This window comes from Vitis riparia, chromosome 8 (assembly GCF_004353265.1).
Source record: "Vitis riparia cultivar Riparia Gloire de Montpellier isolate 1030 chromosome 8, EGFV_Vit.rip_1.0, whole genome shotgun sequence".
Taxonomy (NCBI): domain Eukaryota; kingdom Viridiplantae; phylum Streptophyta; class Magnoliopsida; order Vitales; family Vitaceae; genus Vitis; species Vitis riparia.
The window spans coordinates 12,584,329-12,608,821 of NC_048438.1; the positions used below are offsets into that span (position 1 = coordinate 12,584,329).

Here is a 24,493-nt window from a genome sequence, read left to right on the forward strand (position 1 = left end):
AAACACGGATATTTTAAAACTTTAAAACTTCGTACTTATTTAAAAATAATGAATATAGGCATCGTTGGTGTACATTTTTTTTTTTTTTACCTTTAAAAGTAAAAATGATAATAACTTGTGTATAAAATATAATAATCATATAAGATTTATCTTAAAGATGATGATTTCTAAAAATTATTTAAAAAAAAAATTATTAGCTCATCAAATTTTAAAAATAGTATTTTAAAATATAAATTAAATTCATATTGTTTGTCAGGGTTACAATTTGAGCAGGTTGGTTCGGTTGATAACTTGGTGTCTAATCCAAATCTAATTTGAATTAATAAATAATTAACTTGAATTTAACTCAATTCAAACTCTACCCCAAAATATTTAGAGTGTGTTTGATAGTAACTTTAGGAAGTATTTCTATCATCTTTAATACTTTGAAAGATAAAAATTGTCAAGTGTTAAAAAAACTAAAAACGTTTTCTAATATCATTGTTAAACGCATTTTTAATACAACCCCAGTCTAATTTATCTTGGATTACATTTGACAGTGATTTTAAAAAATGTTTTTAACATTTTTAATACTTAAAAGTAAAAACTTTCAAGAATCATTATCAAACACACTCTAAATTTGGGTTGATTATGTTAAATTCAGATTAGTTGGTGTGAAACCAAGGTTTAGGTAATCTTGATTTTGATGATAACAAAACAAGGTTTAGAACTAATGATCATATTTCAAGTATGATTAGGCAATACGACTTCCAAAGACAAATCAAGCCAATGAGAAATCATGAAGAAGAAGACCACCTCAAAGAGAAGAGTTTTTCAAAACCAAAGCTTTTTAAGATTTCTTTGTAAGGTTATTGGTGCACTAAGACTTTCATGCATTTCATTTTTTATTTATGCACCAAAATCATCCAAGAGTAATATTGTTTTAAATATCTTAAGAATTTGATGATTTCATGTTTTCAATTAAAACCTTGTGTTAAATGATTTTCAAACTTGTGTTAAAATGTTTTAAGTTGAAAAAGGTTGAGTGTTGAGCCAAAAAAAATGGCTCAACTGGTTCAACCGGTCGACCGGTTGTGCTGGTCCGATCGAGGACCGGATGAGGGAGGCCAAAAAGTTTCTCTTTCTCCCAGTGACCTTCTCTTCCCGGTCAAGGTTGAACCCCAACCGGTTGAGGTCCGGTCGAGGTCCGGTTAAGGTCCAATGGTCACTTTCCTTAACGGCTAGTCAACCGATCGACTCCTAGCTCGACCGGTCGAACCCTCAATGACTAATTTGACTTTTTTCTTTTATAAAAAGGCTTCAATCTTCATTGTTTCACAAGCTTAACTTCCCAAATCATTCTTGATTATATTTGAGTCTTGGAAAAATGTTTTTGAGTGCATCATTGTTTCATAACTTACATATCTTTAGTGCACTATACAATCCTAGTTTTTCTTGTATCTTTGAGCCTAAAGTTCTATTACTAGGATTTTTGTGAGATCAATCTTTGTATATCTTTGAGATGAGTTTTCTCAAGTGAGGGGTATCACTTGAGAGGTTGTTCAAGAGTGGGATAACTATTGAGAAGTGTAAAGGATGCTTGGAGCCAAAAGTCCAAGAGGGTGAATTGGAACCATAATCCAATTGTAAAGAGATTGGAAGCTTGGTTGAAGCTTCAAGATAGTGGAACCCTCACTCAGTTAGGAGGTTGAGGAGAGTGGACGTAGGTAAGGAAGTGCCGAACCACTATAAACTCTTGTATTTGCACTCTCTCTTCCCTAACTCTTTTAAATTATATGCAATTGTGTTTATTTTGTTTATTATATATTTGCATATAATTATTTCTTATTTTTGCATAGTTTAAATTTGTGAAAAAGAGATCATCACCCTATTTACCACCCCCCCCCCCCCCCCCCCCCCTTAGGGTGATTACCATAGTTTGGATTGTCCTCAAATTCCTAACAGTTGAGTTGATTGGATTAGACTTTAACTAGTTGGGTTGATTCAGTTGTAAAATTCAAAATTCATTCTTTTATATCAAAATTTAAATAATAAATGGTAAAAAAATTATATACTTTTTAAAATAAAATGAAAAAGAATATATGATATTCTATATATATATATATATATATTATTGTATAAAATAACATAAATTATAAAAAATTATAAAAACATTAAATGAGTTCGAATTAGGCTTAAATTATTCAAACCTTAACCTCAACCAGCATAAATTGAGTTTCAATTGAAAAAGCATAATTTGAACTCAACCTAATTATTGAATCAAGCCATCCACATTGCACCCTTGTTATTTATTTAGATAGTAATGTTTATATTTTAGATATAAATTATCATTAATTTTATAATCTAATTCAAAAAGGAGAATGTACCCTTTTTCAATTTTCCGTAAGGAGATATGAGGTAAAAAATTTCTTAATTCTCCATTGCTATCAAACATATTCTAAATTTGAATTGATTAAGTTAAATTCAAATTAATTGGGTTGATTCAAATGTAAAATTGGAAATTCATTTTAAATATTTTTTATTTTTTATATATTTATATTAAAATTTAAATAATATATGATAAAAAATTTATATCATTCTTTAAATAAAATGAAAAAAAAATATATATATATATATATATATATATATATAATATAATAATATTTTATTTTAAAAAAAAATCTAAAAAAATATATTATGATATAAAAAAACATACGTTATAAATATTATAAAAATATTAAATCGAATTTGAGTTAGGCTCAAGTTGTTCAAACCTCAACTTCAACCAACCTAAATTAAGTTTCAATTGAAAAAGCATAATTTGAACTCAACCTAATTACTGAATCAAACCATCCACGTTGCACCCTTGTTATTTATTTAGATAGTAATGATTATATTTTAGATATAAATTATTATTAATTTTATAATCTAATTAAAAAAAGAGAAAGCACCCTTTTTCATTTTTCCAGCGGGAAACATGGGGTAAAATTTTTCTCGATTCCCCATCAAATTATCAATCATGGATGCCAAGCATTCAAAGGTGGGGGAGTCCTACCAAAACAAGTCACCTTGAGTTTCAATATTGCGTTCATCACATGATGATGATTTGACTGCGGTCCTCTCTCACAGTCTCAAGCTAGGACTTCCAAATTCAAGCAAACTGGTGGGGTGCACGCATACGGCAAACGCACGAATGTACGCGTCCCTGCGTTTGTAAAAGGCCAAAAGCTAAGCCATCAAATACGTCATTTTAGGACCATTAATTCTCCATCCTCCATCTCTCACATCCTCCCAAGACCTTTTCTTTCCCTAGCTGCAAGGGCAACCACGCTCACTGGCTCTCTCTCTCTTTCGCCGGGTTACAAGTTAGGTGGATTCCCATCCTGCTCAAACCCACTTAGACCATCATTGTTAATATTTAGAGTGAATTTTGATTAATTTTATTTATTTAGTTATTTTGAATGAATTGAATTCACATATAAATTCGATTAATCGGGCCAAGCTAATACTTTTATAATATCTATATTATCTTATGTAATAATATTTATTTTATTTATATTTTTTAGATTTTTGAAGAAAATATAAAATTTTAAATATATTATACACTTTTTTTTATAGATTTATTTATTTTTATTTTTTAAATGAGTTAATTTTATTCACCTTCTTCAAAATTTTGATTAAATATATATAATTAAAAAAAAATAAAAATATTTAATTAAATTTCAATAAGAGATGGGTGTATAATGTAAAAAATAAAATAACTGTGATAATTTAAATCATATAATTAAATTAACTCAATCAACTTGAATACGATGGAATAAAAGCTAAAAGAAAAACAAAATTGATTAAATGGTGTTTGCATTGAATATCATGGATCAGAGCTAAATTAGATTGAACTCAAGTCAGATCATGTTAATCACTTATCCCATCAAACTCCACAAACTTCCAACCTTACTCTGATCATTACCGTATGAATCATATCACCCATATCCGGCCATATACGGCTCGATCCAGGTAGAGAACCGAGTAGACCATGATCAAAACGATGACGCATCCTCACATATATTTTTTTATTCCAACCCTTCATTAAAAATAAGAGAATGCGGTAGCCAATGATTCAGAGGATAAGATACCAATGCGTGAGCATGCATCAGCATGCATGCTTCCTCCATATAAAGTTTGTGACCATGATGGGCTGCGAGAATCTTTAGATAATATCCTCATCCTTTCCTTCTCACTTTACTTATTTTCCATCAACAGTTCGGTTCTCCCATTAATATTTTATTAAAAATATCATAGTCAAATCATTGTTAATGTTGATTAATTTACAAAAATGCGCGTGCATACCACACATCCAATAATTCTATATATGTAATGGTGACGTGCTTTTTGTTTGTATTTTTTTTTCCTTTTTTTGGGGTTATTGAAGTGGAATCTAATGAGAAGGTTGTGCTCTATGATATAAGTAGAAATGAGACTTGATAGCTACATTTATCTAATTTTGCTTTCGGGGTGTGATCATGGGTGGAATCGTTAATTTTTTAATTATGTGTTCCGTATAGCTTTCTTATACGTCACTCAGGAAGTTTGTGCCGTGACTTATGTATATCTGGTTAATTATAAACTCCATTACATTGTTGACTTCAATTATTTATTCTATAGAAATGATAGTTTGTGCGGAACAAAAAGTGAAAATAGTTCATGTTAACTAATAGAAGTGTGAGTAATTAATTAGTGTTAGAGAAAAGTATTTATTAATTAAATATAAAATCGTAAACTTGTTTTAATTAGTTTATTAACCATGCACGAGTCTAAATGTTATTTGGTCTGATTTTGTTTATATCTCTGGTTGATGGAACTCGAGTTGTATTTGATATTTGATTGTCTAATTTTTCATATTTCGTTGTGAGAGTTTCTTTTTTATCTTTTGTAAAGTTCATACCGACTATTTTAGTTAAATCATAAACTTTTTTAAATTTGTTTGTTTCTGAATGTTATTTGATCTGATATTTTTTGTTAGATGATTAATAGAAATTGAGTTGCATTTAATGAATGAAATTTGTTTATTCTCTTAGGAGTTTCTTCATCCTTTTTAAAATTCTTTTATATTTCCTTTATTTAAATCATAAATTTGTTTTAATTAGTCTATTAACCATGATTGCTTTTAAATATTATTTGATTTGATGGTTTTTTTCTAGATGGTTGTTGAAACTTGAGTTGCATTTAACAAATAAAATTTGTTTCTCCATAATTCATTGTCTTATAAAATTTGTTCCTTAAGATGGTATCAAAGTCTTCATCTCCAACAATATTGGAAAATCATTCATCATTCACCATGAGAGTTTCTTCTTTATCTTTTGCCAAATTCATTCATATTACCTTTAGTCAAATGATCTTTGTTAAACTTGATAATATTAATTTTCTTCTCTAGCACCAACAGGTTTTCAGTGCAACTCATGCTCATGAGCTACAACATCTCATTTTTGGGTCAAAGTCATCTTCAATGAAATTTCTCATACCGAATAATGAAATAAGTGATAAGATCAATCATACATGTGTTTAATTAGAAATAGCAAGATAAATTAATGAGTTTATGACTTCTTTCCTTGATGGGTGAAGGGGTTTTGATTCATATGGTAGGATGTGAAACTTCTTATTAGATCCATCAAATTTTTTAGATTTACTTTGTATCACAAATGAAAACAAAGGTTGCCTAGTTCAAAAATGGTTTATAGGCATCAACAAAGACTCTTTATCAATCATTAAGTATACATTAAAAATTTGTAACCTTGTTGATCAAGTTTCTTTTGTGGTACATTTCCTATCTACTATTGATCATATTAATTGATGCCATTTTTTATGGTCTAACCTTAGAATATAGCATATTTCTTGAGTTAGGATTTTAACTAGATCAACTTAAGGTAACTTGGGAGAGGGAGGGGTTTGAATATTTGATGGTATCTTTTTGTAAATTAAATTATGTAATTATAAAAGACAGTTATATGTCATGGAAAAACAATTGCATATAAATTAAAGATATTAAGGAAGAGAGAATGCAAACATAATATTTTCATCATGGTTCAGTGCAATCCAGTCTATGTCCACTCTCTTATAACTTTAATCCCAAGCTTGAGATTCCATTAACCTAAAGCTTTCAACCTAAGCTTCCATGCATTACAATTTGATTAATTGACTCCAATGGGTACTTAAAAATTCTTCAAGAGATACATCACTATCGAATTCCCCAAGTGATACCCTATACTTAGCAAACACTATGTAATACCCCAAACTTAGATTTACCCCAAGTGATACCCCACACTTGATCTCCCCTTACAAAGGTTTATAAAAAAAATGATAGAAAAGATAATCTCACATAATCGTAGTACAAATTTAAGCTTAAATTAATACAAATAAAAACTAGGATTGAGGTGTATTAATGATATGCAAGTTTAAAATAAGGTACATTAAAAAAACACACCCTTAAAGCTTAAATAATGTTCAAAAAGAATTTTGAACTTTTACAATTGAAAACATTGAAGTTTTGAATTTTGTTTATAAGGTTTGGAAACCCAAACTAGTCGTTAGGCCAGTTAAGGGGTTGATCGATCAAGCATTAGATCAATCGATTCACTAGTTGTTGTGCATTAATTGCATTAATAGGTGACCGTTGAGGTTCAAGGCCTCGACTGGACCTTGACCAGGAAAGACAAAACCTAAATCGGGAAAGACAAAGCCTTGATAGAGAAAGATAAAGCCTTTACCAACAACACTAAGCTATTGGAAAAGAGAAAGTATAAAAATGTCCATTGACCAATCGAGCCCAACCAGTTTGAACTCTGGTCTCGTTGTACTATGAAGTGCCTAGATACTCTAGTTTAAGGCTTAGAACCTCCAGTAACTTGTTCAACCCCTTTTTAGAAAACCTTTGGTATAAGGTTTTAATTGAAAACATAAAATCATTATATTATAAAAGAATTTGAAAAAAAATAAAATAAAGATGATTTTTGGTGTTTAAATACAATGCTAGTAAAACCTAGTGTACCAACAATCTTACGGAAAGATCTTATAAAAAATTTTGAAGACTCTTCTCTTTGAGGTCTTCATTTTTTTCTTGAATTTCCTTTGACTTATTTTATTTTTATAATCATCACTTCGAAAATCTTCTTGTCTAAACACACTTAAAACATTAGTTTCAAATTTTATTTTGTTATCATCTAAACTAAGATTAATCAAACCTTGGTTTAATATGTTGTATCAATAACTTCAAGAAATGATGCTTATAATGTTAATGATGTTAAGTATCCCAATCTCAAGGATCTCATTAGCAAACTAAAAAGAAATTCAATGATTTTGGAAATGGTTAAAGATTCCATCCTAATTTCAAGGATCTCATTAGAAAGAAATTCAATGATTTTGGTCAAAGATTTCATTCTAATTTCAAGAATCTCATTAGTAATTAAAAGGAAATCCAATAATTTTGGAAATGGTCAAAGATTCCATCCTAATTTTGCTAGTTAAAGAAATTTTCATGGATAATTTTTTTTAATATTTTAGAATTTTCAAATTAATTGAAATGGGTTTAGTTTTGAAGGTAGAGGAAGAGGTTGAAGTGGTTCTTTTAGTAAAGCTTTTGTACATAGAAATCTCTAGAAATTCAACAAACCAAAATATTGACTTTGTAATAAGTTTGACCATGTGGTTGTGATAATGCTTCTATTGGTTTGATCATCCTTGAATGGACCTTCTTAATTTCAAGGTCAAGGACCACAATCTTAACGGAAATACTCCTATGGTAGCCATGTTAGCAATATTGGAAACAATCTTTTGTACATAGAAATCTCAAGAAATTCAACTAACCACAAAGGGCTCCCCATAGTAAGTTTGACCATATGGTTTTGCAATGCTTCTATTGGTTTGATCATTCTTTTCAAGAACCTTCATAATTTCAAGGACCTTACACGATTTCTTATTTGTATCACTCTATTGTTTTTGTTTCATATGTAACAAACATCAATCCTAATTCATTAAACACCATAATCTTTAAAAAAAAAAGTGTTTTTTTTTTTAATTTAAGAATAAATTTTAAAAATAAGTTTCAAAAAATATGACCATCATCAGGGAAAATGAATTTTTATGAAAAGATTTTAGGATGGAGATTTTATTGAATTTGGAAAAAGATAATTTAATATTTATTTATTTTTATCTCTTTTTAAAATTGCCTTAAGTTCCGTTAACATAGAATACTATAATTATAATTATGGTTTGAATCGTGAAGAGAAGTGAGAGAAGAAAAAAAAAGATGAGATGTCTTTTGACTACATTGTTAAAATTATTTTTAAAAATATATATATATATTTAAAAAAACTTAAATATATAAATGGATTTTTTGTAAAGAAAAAAAACTTTATATACAATACAAATTTCTGAATCTATCTTTAACATGCACTTTAATTTGTTTCTTATAATACTTTTCTAAAATTAGAAATTAAAAAATAATCTTATTTTGAAAAAAAAAGAAGAAATTTCAACAACATGTTTTAATCTCAGGATTCATTTTCAAAAGGATAGACATAAAAATTTTTAGCGAAATAAATTATCATTAAATTAATTTTCAAAAAAATATGGTTCTCTAATTCAACAAAATTTAGAATTGACAAGTGGTAGATCCTACACATATTTGACACTTGACATATATTAAAAAAGTGACGCGTGGTGAGATTTGAAGTTACAAATAAAATCAAATATTTCGATTACTGTACAAAAAAATGAATGAATATTCCCTTGTTGACAAATTTCTAAAGAAAACAAATATTCTCATTGAAAAATTAAAAAAAAATATTCTCTTAGTAACAAATTTCAAAAAAAGACAAATTACTAAAATTAAAGAATAAAATTCTTTGAATTAAGCAACTAAATTTTGGGAAATTCTAAAATTTAATTACTTAATTTCAAGGGTGACTTCTTTCAATGGGAGGACTGCTGGGATGGATGGACACGATTCCATGGGAAAAGAGGCTTCATAAAAAAGAAAATGCTTTACAAAATCTCCTTACAAATCCGTGAAATGATAGAAGTACTCTACACCCTATCTTCGCCTTTTAACGAATTCATTCAGTAACAAGCCACGTGGCTCGATTGATATATAAAATCAAAGATTTTTTTTTTGGTAAAGGAATTAAAGAAATATATTCTTTTATGAAAAAAACATTATCACAAAGATTCAACAACCATATATTTTCATATTCATCTAAACAAGGTGAAAGAATCATAAAAATATATTTTTATGAAATAATATTACCATAAAGTTTGTACCCACAATTTAACAATCTTAATAAAAAATTTATTTCACATATTTTTCTAATCGTTTTCCTTATATTAGAGGATCTCACAAAATATGTGCATAAAAAAGGAAAAAAAAAAAAAAACTAATTTTTTGAACTACTTTCAACAACTATTTCTATGTTACAAGCATGGTGACATGAGCATTTTTTTTTCAACTCTCAAATAGTACTCTCTAACAACCTTTTACCTTTGAGTTAAATGAAAGAAAACAAGAAGAAAAATTTAAAGCAAATTTTATATATATATATATATATATATATATACTAATCGGACAAAAAAATCTCCATCAACTAGATGTATGCCCCATTGGACAAGTAGAAAGCTAAAAATCACAAAGGCGAGGTTCATTTAAAACATGTAAAGGATACTTCCTCCTAATTTTAAATGCCATCTGCCTTCCACTACGTGAATAAATCCACGTACATCACGAAGAATCACCAACTCACTCCACTGCCATATAATAATCTTCTCCTCTGCATGATTTTATATGGATGATGACATGCCAACAAATATTCTACATATTGCGATCCAACAACAATGGAAACCTGCCCCAATTCCACTCTAATATTAATGCTACTCCACGTCCTCTTCTCTGGCATTGTTCATGCATCCACACCCTCCACCCCATCTTAATGCATGCTTCTTGTTGGATTAGCTGCTCTAAGGTCATCCTTTGTTTCAGACCAAAGCCACCTAACCACTGTCACAACTTTTTCTTAACAAGATCGAGTCACGTAATCATTTTAATAATGGCCCGTCCAATCCATTCCTCCATATTTAGTAATTTAATTTTGGTGGGCTTTTAGTATATTAGTGTTTACTTTTTTGAAAACACCACTAACTATGGTTATGTTGGGCAGTTATTTTGAATAATAGTTTTTTTTTTGTTCTTATTAGAACAAAAAAGTATTGAAAACACGTGTGGTTTTCAATTATTTTTCAAATAGGTTTTTGAGATTTGTTTTGAAAAATGATGTTTTTTTCTTAATTTTTTAAAATAGTTTTGAAAAATAATTATGCAAATTTAAAGAATGGTACTTAAAAATAAAATATTGCATGTAAAGGTTAGTTTTAGAAAATATTTAAAAATATAAAAATTAGATTGTATATTTTAATGGTTTTTAGTTGTCTTCTCTTAATTTCTTGAGATTATTTTAAAAAATAATTATAAAAGTATGAAGAATAATTACAAATAAAATATCATATGTAAATGTTGTTTTAAAAAAATATAAAAATAGAAATATATTGAGAACATTTCAAGATTTTAAATAGGATTTTATTCTCAAAATACATTAGGTTCTATTTAATAATTATTTTTTTAAATAGTCATAAAAAACAAGTGAAAATAATAAAAATAATAAAAATATATTTTCTAAAAATACTTTATTTCCTTTTTTTAAGAACAAAAAATATAAAACATTCTTTTATTATCAAACAAATTTTCTAGGTTTTTTTTTTTAAGAACAAAAAACTGTTTTAAAAAGTAGTTATCAAACTAACTTTACTTTTCTTTTCTTAAAAACATAAAATATTGTGTTTTCAAATATTGTATTTTACTTATTTTCTATTGTTTTTTTAAATTATTTTAAAAAATAATATATAAATATAAATAATAATTAAAAATAAAATACTATATTTAAAACATAAAAAACAACGTAAGAACATAACCATTTTCAAAAATTGTTTTTAAAAACGTTTTTCAAATGCAACCTTAGAGAGCTGTTTTGGAAAACGTCGTCAAACAGCCTTACATCATTTATTAAATCAGGTGATAAACATCGAAAACAACGTGGAGCATGATAGAATATAGGTGCAGGGAAGCTTCCAGAAAAATGTCCAAACAACATGCCTCGGAAACACTGAAAACAACGTGGAGCATGAAACATTGTCTATGAAATCAAGGGGCCACCGTCGTTTACTGTTGTTAAATCGTTGAATTATGCGGTAGGAAGTTTCCGAAATGGTGACAGAATGATTAAGATATTGCAGTGAATGGCAGTAGTACAAAGCTATTGGGTGGTAGTACATGATAATTCCACTGCAGTACTCCAAAACCAACACAGCGTTTTGGCTCCACCGACAACAGGGACTCCCTCCCCCAACGCGTCACGCGTTTCCATCTCACCGACCTTGTGATTAATTAATTAACACAGCGTTTTTAAAAATTATTGTGATTTTTTAAAGAAATTAAAAATAACTTTTAAGAAAATAAGGTAAATCCATGATTTTAATACAAGAATTACTATATTTTATTATAGATTTTGCTATTAATTTTTATTTAAAAAAAAAAAAAATAGTAAATATATTCAAATAAGGACTTTTTTTTTTTTTTTACTATTTTAAAATATTCTCAAACAAAATTACCATATGTGAGCTTCAAACTATGAAAATTGATTTGTTTATATTTAAAACACAATTTATTATTTTCACAATGGAGAAGTAAATATTTCTTTAATTAAAATTCTAAAAATATTAAAATTATCTTTATTCCAATAAAATCATTTTTGAAACATTATTTTCAATATAAGCTTTATTACATCATAATGCTAACTATGTTTATAACGCACTTGCCAATATTTTTTCATAAAGTATTTTTAAGAAAATCATTTATAATATTTTTTCAAAAAACACTAAATAATTTTTTAATGTTATAAGAGATTTTTTTTTATATTTTAAATAATGTTTTATAAATTTTGTCAAATAATTCGAGGTTTTTTTTTTAATTTTTAAAAACACTTTTTAGTCTAAAAACACTAAGTGTGTTTGATATGGATTCTATAAAGTGTTTCTAAATTTTCAAATACTTAAAATATAAAAATTTTTAAATATTAGAAAGTTTATAAATATTTCATAAAATCATCATCAAAACGTACTATGAAAATTCATTTGATATAATGATTTTAGGAAATGTTTTTAATGTTTAAATTTTTTTATCATTCAAGTGTAATAAATATTAGAGACATTTTCTAAAATTACTTTTAAATACATTATAAAATTCGTTTGATAATGATTTTAAAAAATATTTTTAATATTTTAAATTTTTAATTATTTAAATATTAAAAATACTATAAATATATTCTAAAATCACCTAACACTTTAATTAGAATCATTATCAATTGACTTTGATTTTTAATTTTTTATTTGTAATTAATTTAAAATGTTTACTTTTTTTATTTTCTTAAAATACTTCTAAATTTAATATTTGTTTTCAAATACTTGGTAGATAGAATGTCCTTGTGTCCTCATACCGAATTTATTTTCAATTTCATACAGCACAATCACGAGATGAATTCTCAAATCACGGCGCAACAAACACTTTATGAATTAATATTTTACTCCTCCTGTATAATTTATTATTCTTGAAAATAAGCGTTAAGGTAGAATTGAGATTAAATAAGCTGGCCACCAAATTATTCTTAATAAGAACACAATTATATTGTAACGTTTGTGACGGGCGTGGCAAATATTTAAAAATTAACACCATGGGTTTCACGGGCGTTGTGTATTGTATTGACCAATAAGATGATGGGGGTGAGGTAACTAGGTGAATGGTGGGTGATCCAATGGGTGCACAAAAATTAAAAATTAGAGGAGTTTGAGGAAAAACCGTAGAAGATAATGAAGTTAAAAGGAAATGGAAGGGAATGGAAAATGGCATCATCATTAGACAGATGTCAAACATAGAAAGGAGGAGGTGACTCAAGGATGGACCCTCCATGAATCTGACTCAGCTCCAACTCTGCTTCGCTCTGCTGGCATCATACACATACATGCCATGTCTATACCATGGATGTACATGGGCATGGTGAGACCATGGGCATGTTGAAATCAGAAATGGGCTTCGTCAAAGAAGTGGGCCATGGGGGTGGGGGAGTATGAAAGAGGTTTGGTTTTTTTGGGCCCAAGGAGAGTAATGTACCGACGGCGGTTAGCCACCAGACATGAAGTCGACGTGTGTGGCCCACTCCACGTCATTCACACATGGCGCCTCGTTGGAGTTTGAATTTGGACGCCAGCCCCCTTGAATTTCCCCTACGGCCCTACCACGTCTCTTGCATTCTATGTTTTGTTTTTCTCTATCTCAGCGTTTTTTTTTCTTTCTCATATTTTCTGTCAATTCAATATCTATCCTAATATTATAACCTTTTTTAATTGGAATCATTTTTCTTTCACCAAACTCATAATTTTTACAAGGCAATTTTATTAAACAAAACTTCTTATATAAGCAAAAATAAAACTTCTATACCAAGGTTTATCAATAAACTAATATATTTGTCCGCATGGTCTTTCAAAACCACCCGTGGATACTAATTCGTAATTATTTTAATACAGCAGCCCTTTTTGGTTTTGGTTTTAGCCAAAAGTCCAATCTCATGAGCAAGGGGAATAAAAAAAAAATAAAAAAATCAAAAGTAATAAATATTTTCAGTGGACTTTAAAACTTTAAGTAAGAGTCCTTAAAGTTGCGCTTGGTATTCAGTATTAGCTAGAAGAATGTGGGACCCTAGACCATTAATTAAGGCGGCGTATGGTGTTGTCGAAAAATGCCCACAAGAGCCAGGCGTTTGAATCGAACCTTAACATAAACAACGGGCTTTTCCATTAGTCTCGAATCCAAGAGTCCTTCGTTTTTTAAGCCTAAATTTTAGGGTCTTTTTGTTTGAATTTCTTGGAGTCTTTTGACTGTGAATGTTAAAATCGAGAAATTGAAAGTTTTGAAAATTTTGTGTGGATTCTACTTTTTTGACTTTGTGGGCTTATGAATCAGCAGTGTGATCCACAAGCGTCGTGAAAAGTCTGGGTGCAGTTGCACCTTGCACGTTTATTTTCTGAAGTAGGTCAGCATGACTGAAAGAGACTTCGGTTGGGCTTTCTTTTTCGGCTTTTTGTTGGCCTAATGTTTTGGTCCAGATATGGGGCCTGTTTAGATTTTTTTTTCTTTCTGAATTTGGACTGGGCTGGGTTTACTGAGAAGTGAATGAAGAATGTAGAGGCCCATGTTGATGTGGGTTGGACTGGGCTGGATTTTAGGAATTTGTAAGTGAGAATGATACGAGAAATGAAATGAAATTGAAGGAATAAAAGGGCGAGAAAAGGGAGATGGTGGGAGTGAGCAAATGGCGCCAACCCTGTCAACGCCATTTAGGCCTCTTGTAATCCGCAGACTGGGACACTCATCATTCCAGAACCATCCACAAAAATGGAGTGTTGTTACTTCATCAACTCCTAGATTCTCTCACCGTCTTCATCCTCTTTCATCATTTACATCATCCATGACTACTCGAGCTTCTTCAAACCCTCCTCCCTCCAACCCCACCAAAACTGTATGGACCCGTCTCTCTGTTCATCTCCTACCTCATCATGATTCACAATTTTACAAATGGGTATTTGACTATTTGTTGGGTTTTTTCAGGTTAGGGTGGTGGTGAAGGGACGGGTTCAGGGGGTTTTCTACAGGAACTGGACGATTGAGAACGCCACCCAGTTGGGGCTGAAGGGTTGGGTTCGAAATCGGAGGGATGGCTCCGTTGAGGCTCTCTTTTCTGGGACTCCAGATTCGGTTCAAGAGATGGAGCAGCGCTGCCGCCGTGGTCCACCCGACGCCATGGTTACTGGGTTCGAGGTTGTCCCTTGCAGCGATGATCCGGGGACTGGTTTTCAGCGCAAACCCACCGTTTGATTCATCTGTTTGTACCATTTGTGCGTTCCTTCCTATTATGTTCTTCATTTCTCTAGATAATTTTGTAATGCATTTTGTTAATAAGCAGTATCTTGAATAAATGGCCATAATTGTTTATATATATGTATATATTCGTTCATTCATTCTCGAAGATATGTGGGATTGTTATGTTTTGATGTTTCACTTTCATTGTCGGGCATGGCCATTTAAAGCATAAATCTATACAGTCGAAGTTGGATTGAATAAACAGAACCCGGACGACGTCTCTATATTTTTTGCACCTTACACAATAGCCGGCTTCATCTTTTTCTCTCTATAGTTTTGTGTGTTCAAAAGGACGTATGGATACCAAATGCTATACAATCCTACACCAAATGCAAGTAGCTTTTTCTCAGTGAGACTAGAATGTAATTTCCAGAGAGAGGAGGGGGGAAGAATCCAAGTCTCTTTAGGAAGATTGTAGCTGTTAAAATTGTGCCAATTGTGTGTCTGGTCATCATTAGTTTTAATGAAAATTGCTGTTGTACTATTAAGCTTGATGGATTCTTTGCAGATAGCTTTAATTTCCTAGTTTTTATGTTCTTTTTCTTGCTATTGGTTAAAATCTCATTAGCATGTTCGGTAATTTACGATCATGTGGTCAAAGTTGCCTCTTGGAAGAATTAGTTGAGTCAGACAATCAGCTTAGAGAATATTATCAGATGGATTATATCTTTCGAGCAGCTGCTCCATTAACAATCAACTTGGAGAATATTAATTAGATCGCTGGTATCTTTAAGCAGCTGCTCCATTATAGATAGTGATATATGAATGCAATTTAACATTTAAAAAGCTCATGGAGTGATAATGCTTGAGCAAAACTCATTATCACATATGGTTTTGTGTGAAATCACATAAGAAATTCCTTTACAACCCACTTGGATCTTGTATAGTAGTAGGCAAAGGAAAACAAGGAAGATATTCCAAATCCTCTTGTTTGGTTTGACATGAAAAATATGAAAGAAAATACAATATTATAAAAATGATTAAAAACATATACTGATATACATTTTAAAATTTTTCATTGTTTATATAAAAGATGAATAAATTGGAAAAGGATAAAAGGATCAATTTATTGATCTTAAACTTATTTTTAATCTTCTTTTGCTTTATCTTTCCTTCCTTTGTTTTTCTCTTTATTTTCTTTTCCTCAAACTTCCTATCATCTGCATGAAGCCTTAGGCTCCATTTGTTTCTATGGAATAAATCAGTTGTGTTAAGTCATGTTTCCGTTATCATGGACTCAGTCATTGTTGATATTCTACTAGTTCATTTCAATGAATCTTGTGTTCCCAGTTCTCAATTCTATGCCATATATTTCCCTTAAACCGTCTATCATCCACATGAAGACATGTTTCTATTCAACAACTTTATGTTTTAAGTTGTTTTTCCATTATCATAGACTCGTTGTCATTGTTGATGTTCTACCAATCCATTTCAAGGAATCTTGTGTTCTCAATCCTATTCCAACTTGAAGAACTATTAATGAATCTTAGTCAGTTGAATTGTATTGGATTAATATTTGGCTAGTAGGATAGTAAGACTTGGGAGTTGATTGTTGATGTGTTCAAGTCTTATAATATCTAAATTTGAACCTTCTTCTCTAAATTTTTTATATTATATGGCTCAATATTTAATTTTACCTATGATATCCAAACTCTCTAACTTTAGCTTGCATACTTGTGTCAACACAACATGACAAGTGGGATGTAGGATTCTTGTTGGATACTCCTCCTTTGCTTTGGATTTGGCTATTTGATTTTGATTATTTTTTGTTTTCAATTTCCTTAGCAGATTATTACATTGAAAAAAGAGAATTTTAAAATATTCAGGGACGAGGAAGAAAAATAAAGATAAAAGAAAAGGAATAGGAAGGTTTTATCAAAGAAATCTATATTTTTAATTGATTTCAAATTGGTTTTTCCTTTTCTCCTTTTATTATGTTGTATCCCGGTATCCATATCTAAAATTTGGATTCTTTTTAGTCAATTCCCCATATCCTAAATTTTGGAGTTAAAAGAATTTGACTCATAGGTATATACACCCAATGTATTGGAGTCCAAACAACATAGATTTTTATATCAACACCTAGAGTTAGCCATTTGGAAAAACAAAACCTCCATGATTGACATTGAGTAAAAAGTGTGTTTTTGATTTCCATTTTATGATTGAGAGAAAAGGGTACTCTAACCTATTGTTGTAGTGTAATTTATAATGTCAGCTATAGATGGTTAAATGAACTCTTTTTTTAGTGAATCTCCAATGGAACATTGGAAGTGCTTGAATTTGTGAGGCAGATATGATTTGTTTGTAGAAAGAGATTCCGGGATTACTGACAACAAATACTTTTTGGATAGAAGAGTATTTATTGGTAAGGCATATATCTATGAATTTTTTTCGTTAAAAAATATTAATTTGATGGCTTTCATGAGTTTATTTACCATATGTTTCTGATGTCAGCAAATAATGGGTGTGTCCTAAGAACATATGCCTACTATTGATCCAATTCTCATAGAAGAGCCTTTCCCATTATTATTTTTTTCCTTCTTTTTTTTTTTTCATAAATCATAGATCAGCCCTCTATTTTTCTTTCTTTCTTTCTTTTTCACTTCCTTTGGATTCACTTGAATTTACGAGTTTCATCCATCTTGAAAATACTTGTGAATCTTTCTCAACATCTAGGCTTTGTTTTCCAAATTTCTTGACTAGTGGAGTCCATTGGAATTACTTGAGAAGAATGCACTTCTAAGGAATTCTTGATGTTTCAGTGTGGTAACAAAGGATGTAGTGCTCCCTAGTTGGGGTTAGGTGCAGTAGGCACAACACAATCACCACAATATCCATCACCTCTTTATGAGGTAGCCACGCCAAGGCAACAAGTTAAGGGATGTTCGATCTGTACTATAGATGTTTGCACGGTGGATTGACCATTGAATGAAGAAACTCTCTCTCTCCATAATCTATAGTAGGATAGTCAGGAATGCACAAAATGGCAAAAATGAGTTTGGTGGCCAAAGTCAAATTTATGGAACCTACATTACATCAACTTGGGTGTTTGTGTCGGTTGTGGCTGCTGGTCTAGGTATCAAATTTATTGAATCCTCATAATATATATATTTTTTTTGATAGGTAAAACAAAGGAGTATGAATTAAAAGGAAACACCCAAACAACGTCCCAAAGTATACAGGCAGTGTACATTGGCTGCCAAAAGGCTTAGCCAAGTAGGGAAGAGAGAGAACAAAAAAACATCATCGACCCTCATTTAGAACCTAGTCAATCAATGAAACCAATAAGAGAACTATGGTCCACATCCACAAACGCCCTAGTCGACAACCATAAATTACAAACAAAAGAGTTTTCATCATTTGGATCGATAACTCAGCATTATCAAAAGCAAGCATGTTTTTTTCTTTCCAAATGGTCCAAAAAATACATAAGGGGCAACTTTCCAAGGCTTTTTGTGACCTTTACCCAAAAAAAACCCTTGCCACCTAAGGAGTGTCTCTCTAATCGAGGAGGGGAGGGCCCAAGAGACCCCAAAGAGAGTAAACAACAATTGCCAAAGAATCCTTGTCTTTGCACAATGGAGAAGAATGTGATCAACAGTTTTTTCTTCAAAGTGATGGAGAAAGCATCTGTTTGCCGAAGGAAACCCCCTCTTATGGACCTTGTATAGAGTTAAGGCTTTCCCTCAAGTCGTCTCCCAAGCAAAAAAAACCACCTTGGGTGACATGCAAGAATTCCAAATGATGCTTCACGGAAACAAAAAAGGATCATCGGGCTCCAAAGCAGAATAGAGGGATTTTACTGAAAACTTTCAACTCTTCGAAACCGTCCAAATCATCCTATCTTCCTCATCCCTCAACATCCTTTTTGTTTGAAGAAACAGTAAAAAGGGCTACACACTTTCCACCTTCCAATCATTAATCGACCTAGAGAAGCGAGGAACCCAACCACCCTTATCAACCGTTGGATTCCACACATCTACCACCCACACATCCTTAGAGACAACAATGGCAAACAAAGGGGGGAAGGAAACACATAGTGGCTCGTCTCCACACCACCTATCCTTCCAAAATTTCACTCTCCGACCATTACCCACTAAGAAAGAAATTATGCTACTCAAAAGATCTCACTCTTTGCTTATGGCTTTCCAAAGGCCAACACCATGCCCATTTCTCACCTCACAAGAGCGCCACCCCCCTTCATTTTACCATACTTTTGGCTAATAACTTGCCTTCAAAATGCCCTTCTCTTATTGGCAAAGCGTCAAATCCACTTACAAAGGAGGGCTTTGTTCATCATTGAAAGACGCCTTATGCCCAAGCCCCCCTTCCTTTTCCCTGATCAAATGTCTTCCACCTTACTAAGTGAGGTTTTTGCACAAGAGCCCCACTGCCCCATAGAAAATCCCTTTGAATATGCTCTAACCTTAAACCAACCAGCCTTGGCATGCAAAAAAACGACATGAAATAGATTAGCATACTGGAAACTGTACTTTGAATTAGAGTAAGTCTCCCACCTTTTGAGATGTATTGTCTTTTCCACATGGCTAACCTCTTATTAAACCTTTCTTCCACCCCATCTCAAATTGCCATATTTTCTTAACATATTATGAAACAAGAAAATGCTTGGACTGTCAAAGTATTCAACTTCTTCTTTTGTACCCTAGATAAAACAAATCCTATGTAACACAACTAGATCCAATGAAGTACCTAAACTCATTTTGAAATATCCATGTTGTAGATGGACATGTCAAGCACGTATCATAGGGAGGTTCTAGAGAACTAACAAAACCTTTCCTCTTCATATACTAGACATAATTGTTGGGTATTTCTCCAAGAGTAGGCTTCCAATACCCATACAATCAACCATGTTATGTCATATCTGACATGCTAGTTCACATATTTTGAAGTGCTCATGTAGCATAGCTTGGGACAAATCTTGTTTGAGCTGAGTTGGATTTATTTGTGTTTTTGCCATGTCGAGTTGTGTTAGACCCTCAAATATTGAAAAAAAAAGGACAAGGCTTTTTTGAGTTGAGTTGGGTTTACTTGTGTTTTCATCATGTTGAGTTGTGTTAGGCCCTCAAATATTGAAAAAAAGGGACAAATCTTTTTTGAGTTGAGTTGGGTTTATTTGTGTTTTCATCATGTTGAGTTGTGTTAGACCCTCAAATATTGGGAAAAAAAAAAAAAGCATCTTGGCACTCATGATATCTGTTGGGATAGTTCCATATTTGGTCAATAACTCAATATAAATAGATGCAAACTGCCCTCTAATTAGGTTACCACTTCTTAAAGTAATTTTCATTCCCCGTGACTAGATCACCAACAGGTTTTGGGGGAATAACAGCCACCGATTCACTTACTAATCCATCTTCTCTTCTTATCTCCATAACAAAAGACATAACTCAAAAAAAAAAAATTAACTCTTGCACCACTTAACCAGATTCACAATAAAAAAAAGGAAGTAGACTAAGATGTTCAACCTTGGTCACTTTGTTAAAGAGATCTAACTGTTTTTCCAATTTACGTGGTGTTTGTTAAACTTTTCCACAACTAGGTCCTGGGAATCTACTACTTTTTTACTGCTCCCTTAGAAATTAAGTGACCACTGACCAATGGCTAGTCATCTAACCTAGGATGTTGCCTAAAAAGGTCAACCATCTATTAAATAAGTCGACTTCCCTCTCAATGCCCTTGGACACAGTTGATTTCAACCATGAAATTGCTTTAATGCACTTAGGATTAGCTTATTAATGGCTCTGTACCTTCTTTTCCTTTTCTTTTTTGCCTTCTAGTTGTTCTTCAAATGTCCAGTTGTAGCAAGATATGGTTTAGATGTGTACCATTCCTTCAGCCATGGAGTGGCCTAACACAGAACTTGTTATGTCAATTAGGGAGTGCTTCAAGAGTGATTTCCTTTTCTTTTTCCAGTGATGAAATTTAACCCTGCGAAGGTAATCTCTTTTCATTTTGCATAAGTAGATTTACAAGGATGATCAAATGTCAGATCTAGTTGTGGATCATACTTGGAATTCCATTAAACATCCCATGGGTTTTGCAAGATCTTAGTTGATTCCTCCATGTACTGGATGTAGGCGCCAATTATGTAGTAGTGGCAGCATGTATTATCTGGTGTTTGATAGGCTTGAAGGAGGATCTTTTGTCTTTGTTTTTTGATAGCAATATTTTTGGTTCTCTTAAGGTCATGGTATTCCATCCCTCTGGGTTTCAATTACTGGTCTCTGCTTGAAGGGACCCTTTCAAGAATTTATGCCACCACCCTTTACCTCTGCCCAATAAATGCCATAGGATGCTTTGGAAACTTGTGGGATTCCATAAAACTGAAACTTTCTATGTGTTATTACTGATTCAAAATAAGGTAATTTTTGGATTCAGTTGGAAAATTATGTTATTGTTATGTGGGTGATTATGTGATGACTAGAAGACACAATAAATTTGTGCATTTAAAGGGTTTGTTTAGGAAACCCAAAAACCTATTCACCTGAGTAAATCTGGGCAGTTTGAAGTCTATTATGTGTTTGATTATAACTTATGTATGGAGCATCAGGTTCAACCTAAAAGGTGGCAAAACTGGAACAAATGGTGAGTAGATTTCCACTTGAACTAGATATCCTGAGAGGGAGCTAGGCTTGATTTGGCCACTTTAAGAAATTCCTAACATGTGCTGAATATGGAAAAACTATGTATGTGGGAAACAATATTAGTATAATTTGATTGATATTCATTTGTTATACCTAGTTAGAACCTAGCCGTACTTTGAGGGTACTTTTCATCTGCTACCAAACTCCTGGCTTTCTGCAGTTTGCATGCAATGGTGCACTGGAACATAGCACTGGATCAAGTTCATACCTTACCAATAAGCAGATCATGTTGGTTTCATCTGGTTGCTTTTCCCTCCATACTTTCTGAACCCTAACACAGGAAATCATCTATTAACCCTCTGCTTCCAAATTTATCTGCTGCACCAGTCCCAAGATGCATTCACCAAAGCTCCTAATAATTTATTGACTTACGATCACGTCACAATTCTTATGGTTTGATATCATGACCTGTCACTTTATGTCGCAACCCACCTTACTGAAATAGGAAAGTTGAGAATGATACATCGGAACTTACAGTGAATACAATCTGTTGCATAACACATGCATTACTCTATTTAGAAATTCATGTCTTATCTTCATTGAGACCCATCTCCATTCGTGTATAAACACAACCTTTTGTGTTTACCTAGTGAGCTAGACTTGAAGCTGAGATGAACTCATTTCAGGTCTGTTTGGTGAAGATGAGGAGGAGAGGAGGTGCATTGGTGCTAAGGCTTGTCAGGAAGATGCTAACAAGAGTCTTTACGTTTTCAAGAAGATCAAATTTCACTGTCAGAGCTGCTGCTGCTGCTGCTGTTGATGATGATTGTGATGACGATATGGGTCCATTGCCAGAGGATGTGAAGGAGGGACACTTTGTGGTTCAGACCATCTATGATGGTGAACTAAAGAGATTTGTCATTGAATTGGGATATTTAGCTCATCCAGGTTTCTTGAAGTTGTTAGAGCTGGCCGAGGAGGAATTTGGGTTTGAACAAGAGGGAGTTCTTGCTGTTCCCTGTGGTCCAAGTGAGCTCTTGAGGATTCTTGAAACCCGAAAAGAGGGAAGTAGTGATAATAGATGAACTTGTAAACCCAAACCACAAGATTGGCAGTTGCTGGAGGGAAGATATGTGGATTACTGAATGTTCCTTTTGGTTTCTCCACTTCTAATGCTAGTTCTTTGTTATTCAGGTGTAATATGTTCTACAACAAAGGGTGTATGTAAATTTTGTTGATCGAACAAATGAAATAATGTAAAATGGTCTTGAGGTGTGATGCCCTTAGGATTCATATTAGCTATAAGATTGGTTTAGCCTTGGTAATTGTCCTCTACTTAATTATCTGTAGTTCTGTAAGTCCAGTTCGATGAACTGGTCAAAATCAAGTTAAATTCAATGTTTGAAGCTACAGAAGAAAGACCTCCAAAGTCATTGCTGAACCATCCACATCATGACACGTGCTTGAAAGAGTGACAAATCAAAGGCATCACTAACTGGATGCAGCATACACATAAGACAGCACCAGCCCAGTTTATCATTTGTCCATCAGTGATCGACCCACGTGCCCATGGCATGGGAGCTCCATGAAACCTACTCTAGCAAGACCCTTCTCTATTCATATTTTTGTGTGGGATCGGGTGGAGGGAAAGAGAGGCAGAATGGTATCAACCAGCTTCCAGCTCCTAGTGGTTGGTAAAGATAGAAGGTGAAGTCTTCATACTGAGAAGTAGTGCTGGAGCCAGATATGTGGGCATGTCCTCCAATACAAGCTTTATTACACGTCTAGCACTTTTCCTTTTGTACTTCTGCCTACATCAATCCTACTTTTCCTTTGGTCACCAGGCTGATGTATTAGCATCTTCATTGTTATTGCTATTGCTATGACTTCTCTTTTTCCGTGCCTTCCATCTATTGTTTTACGGCTCACACGCCCCAAACAGGTTTCCTCAACAAAATCTCTGAACCGTGTCAACTTTCAGTAAGTGTTTAATTTCAAGGTTGCAAGAGACAAATCCCGCGATGGGTACTTGTACCCATCGACAGTGATCCCTCCGCAGGACACTGTGCTAGCTTCCATGCAGTGTACATTAACCATGTGGTTTGGTCATCCAGGCTCGAGCTGGTTGACCAGCGAGTAACCATTGCACTCATTCGAATAAGGACGAAACAGCAAGGCAAACTCACTGCCTTTCTCCAACGTAAGTTAAATGTTAAAAAGGGGACCACCCTGGAGAGGATAACTACATTTCATAAGGCTTCAATTTTCTCTATTTAACTGCACCAGCTGTTATTGTCTGCATTATGATTTTGTGCTTTTCAGTGAGACACTGATGGATATCCATGATTCCAATTAAAGATATAATACCCCACTTCAATCATTTCATCAATGGATGGTGCTCAAGTGAACTGGTTTCCCCATTTTATTGTTCTTTAGAAGGTATAAAGCCTTCAGAAATTATTTGGGAAGAAAAAAGGTTGGAGAGGATATAAATTGAAACAAAAAAATTTTATAATGGGAGGCTTGAAGAGATACAACCATTTGAGTAGATTGATTTGAGTTTTTTCATTTGTTTTAGAAATCAAAATATAAAAAAATCATAGGTTGAATATCAGGTTTGTTTTATTGTCGAAAGTTTTGTGAGCAAACCATGGGCAAAAGGAAAGTGCGAGGAAACAAGGAAAGGGCCTGGGAATGCACCCCTGGCAGGAACCATAACCGCGTTTTTTAGGACCTACCATGAATTTCCTTTCACGTAAATGCTCCATTTAATACCCTTCAACGATTAAGATTCTGCGACCATTCAAAGATAGAAGTGACCCCCCACCACCCTCCTAATATC

The 24,493-nt window shown here is 32.4% G+C and overlaps 1 protein-coding gene across 3 annotated transcripts; it reads left to right on the forward strand.

Annotated features, from left to right (window-relative positions):
* The first annotated feature begins 14,420 nt into the window (after nucleotides 1-14,420).
* LOC117919802 (acylphosphatase) lies at nucleotides 14,421-22,956 on the forward strand. 3 transcript variants are annotated; one of them, XM_034837061.1, is made up of 3 exons: nucleotides 14,421-14,645; nucleotides 14,735-15,021; nucleotides 22,338-22,956. In XM_034837061.1, exons 1-2 carry the CDS (start codon nucleotides 14,439-14,441, stop codon nucleotides 14,999-15,001), a joined length of 474 nt encoding a protein of 157 aa, XP_034692952.1. In that variant the 5' UTR covers nucleotides 14,421-14,438; the 3' UTR covers nucleotides 15,002-15,021; nucleotides 22,338-22,956. The 3 variants fall into 3 exon arrangements, with proteins under 3 accessions (XP_034692952.1, XP_034692953.1, XP_034692951.1); XM_034837062.1 differs by having other exon boundaries at nucleotides 22,353-22,956; XM_034837060.1 differs by lacking the exon at nucleotides 22,338-22,956 and having other exon boundaries at nucleotides 14,735-15,152.
* The last annotated feature ends 1,537 nt before the right edge of the window (nucleotides 22,957-24,493 follow it).

Coding starts and splice junctions, on each gene's coding strand:
- LOC117919802 (XM_034837061.1), top strand. CDS start 14,439: ATGGCGCCAACCCTGTCAACGCCATTTAGGCCTCTTGTAATCCGCAGA. Junction 14,646..14,734: donor CCTCCAACCCCACCAAAACT/GTATGGACCCGT, acceptor GGGTTTTTTCAG/GTTAGGGTGGTGGTGAAGGG.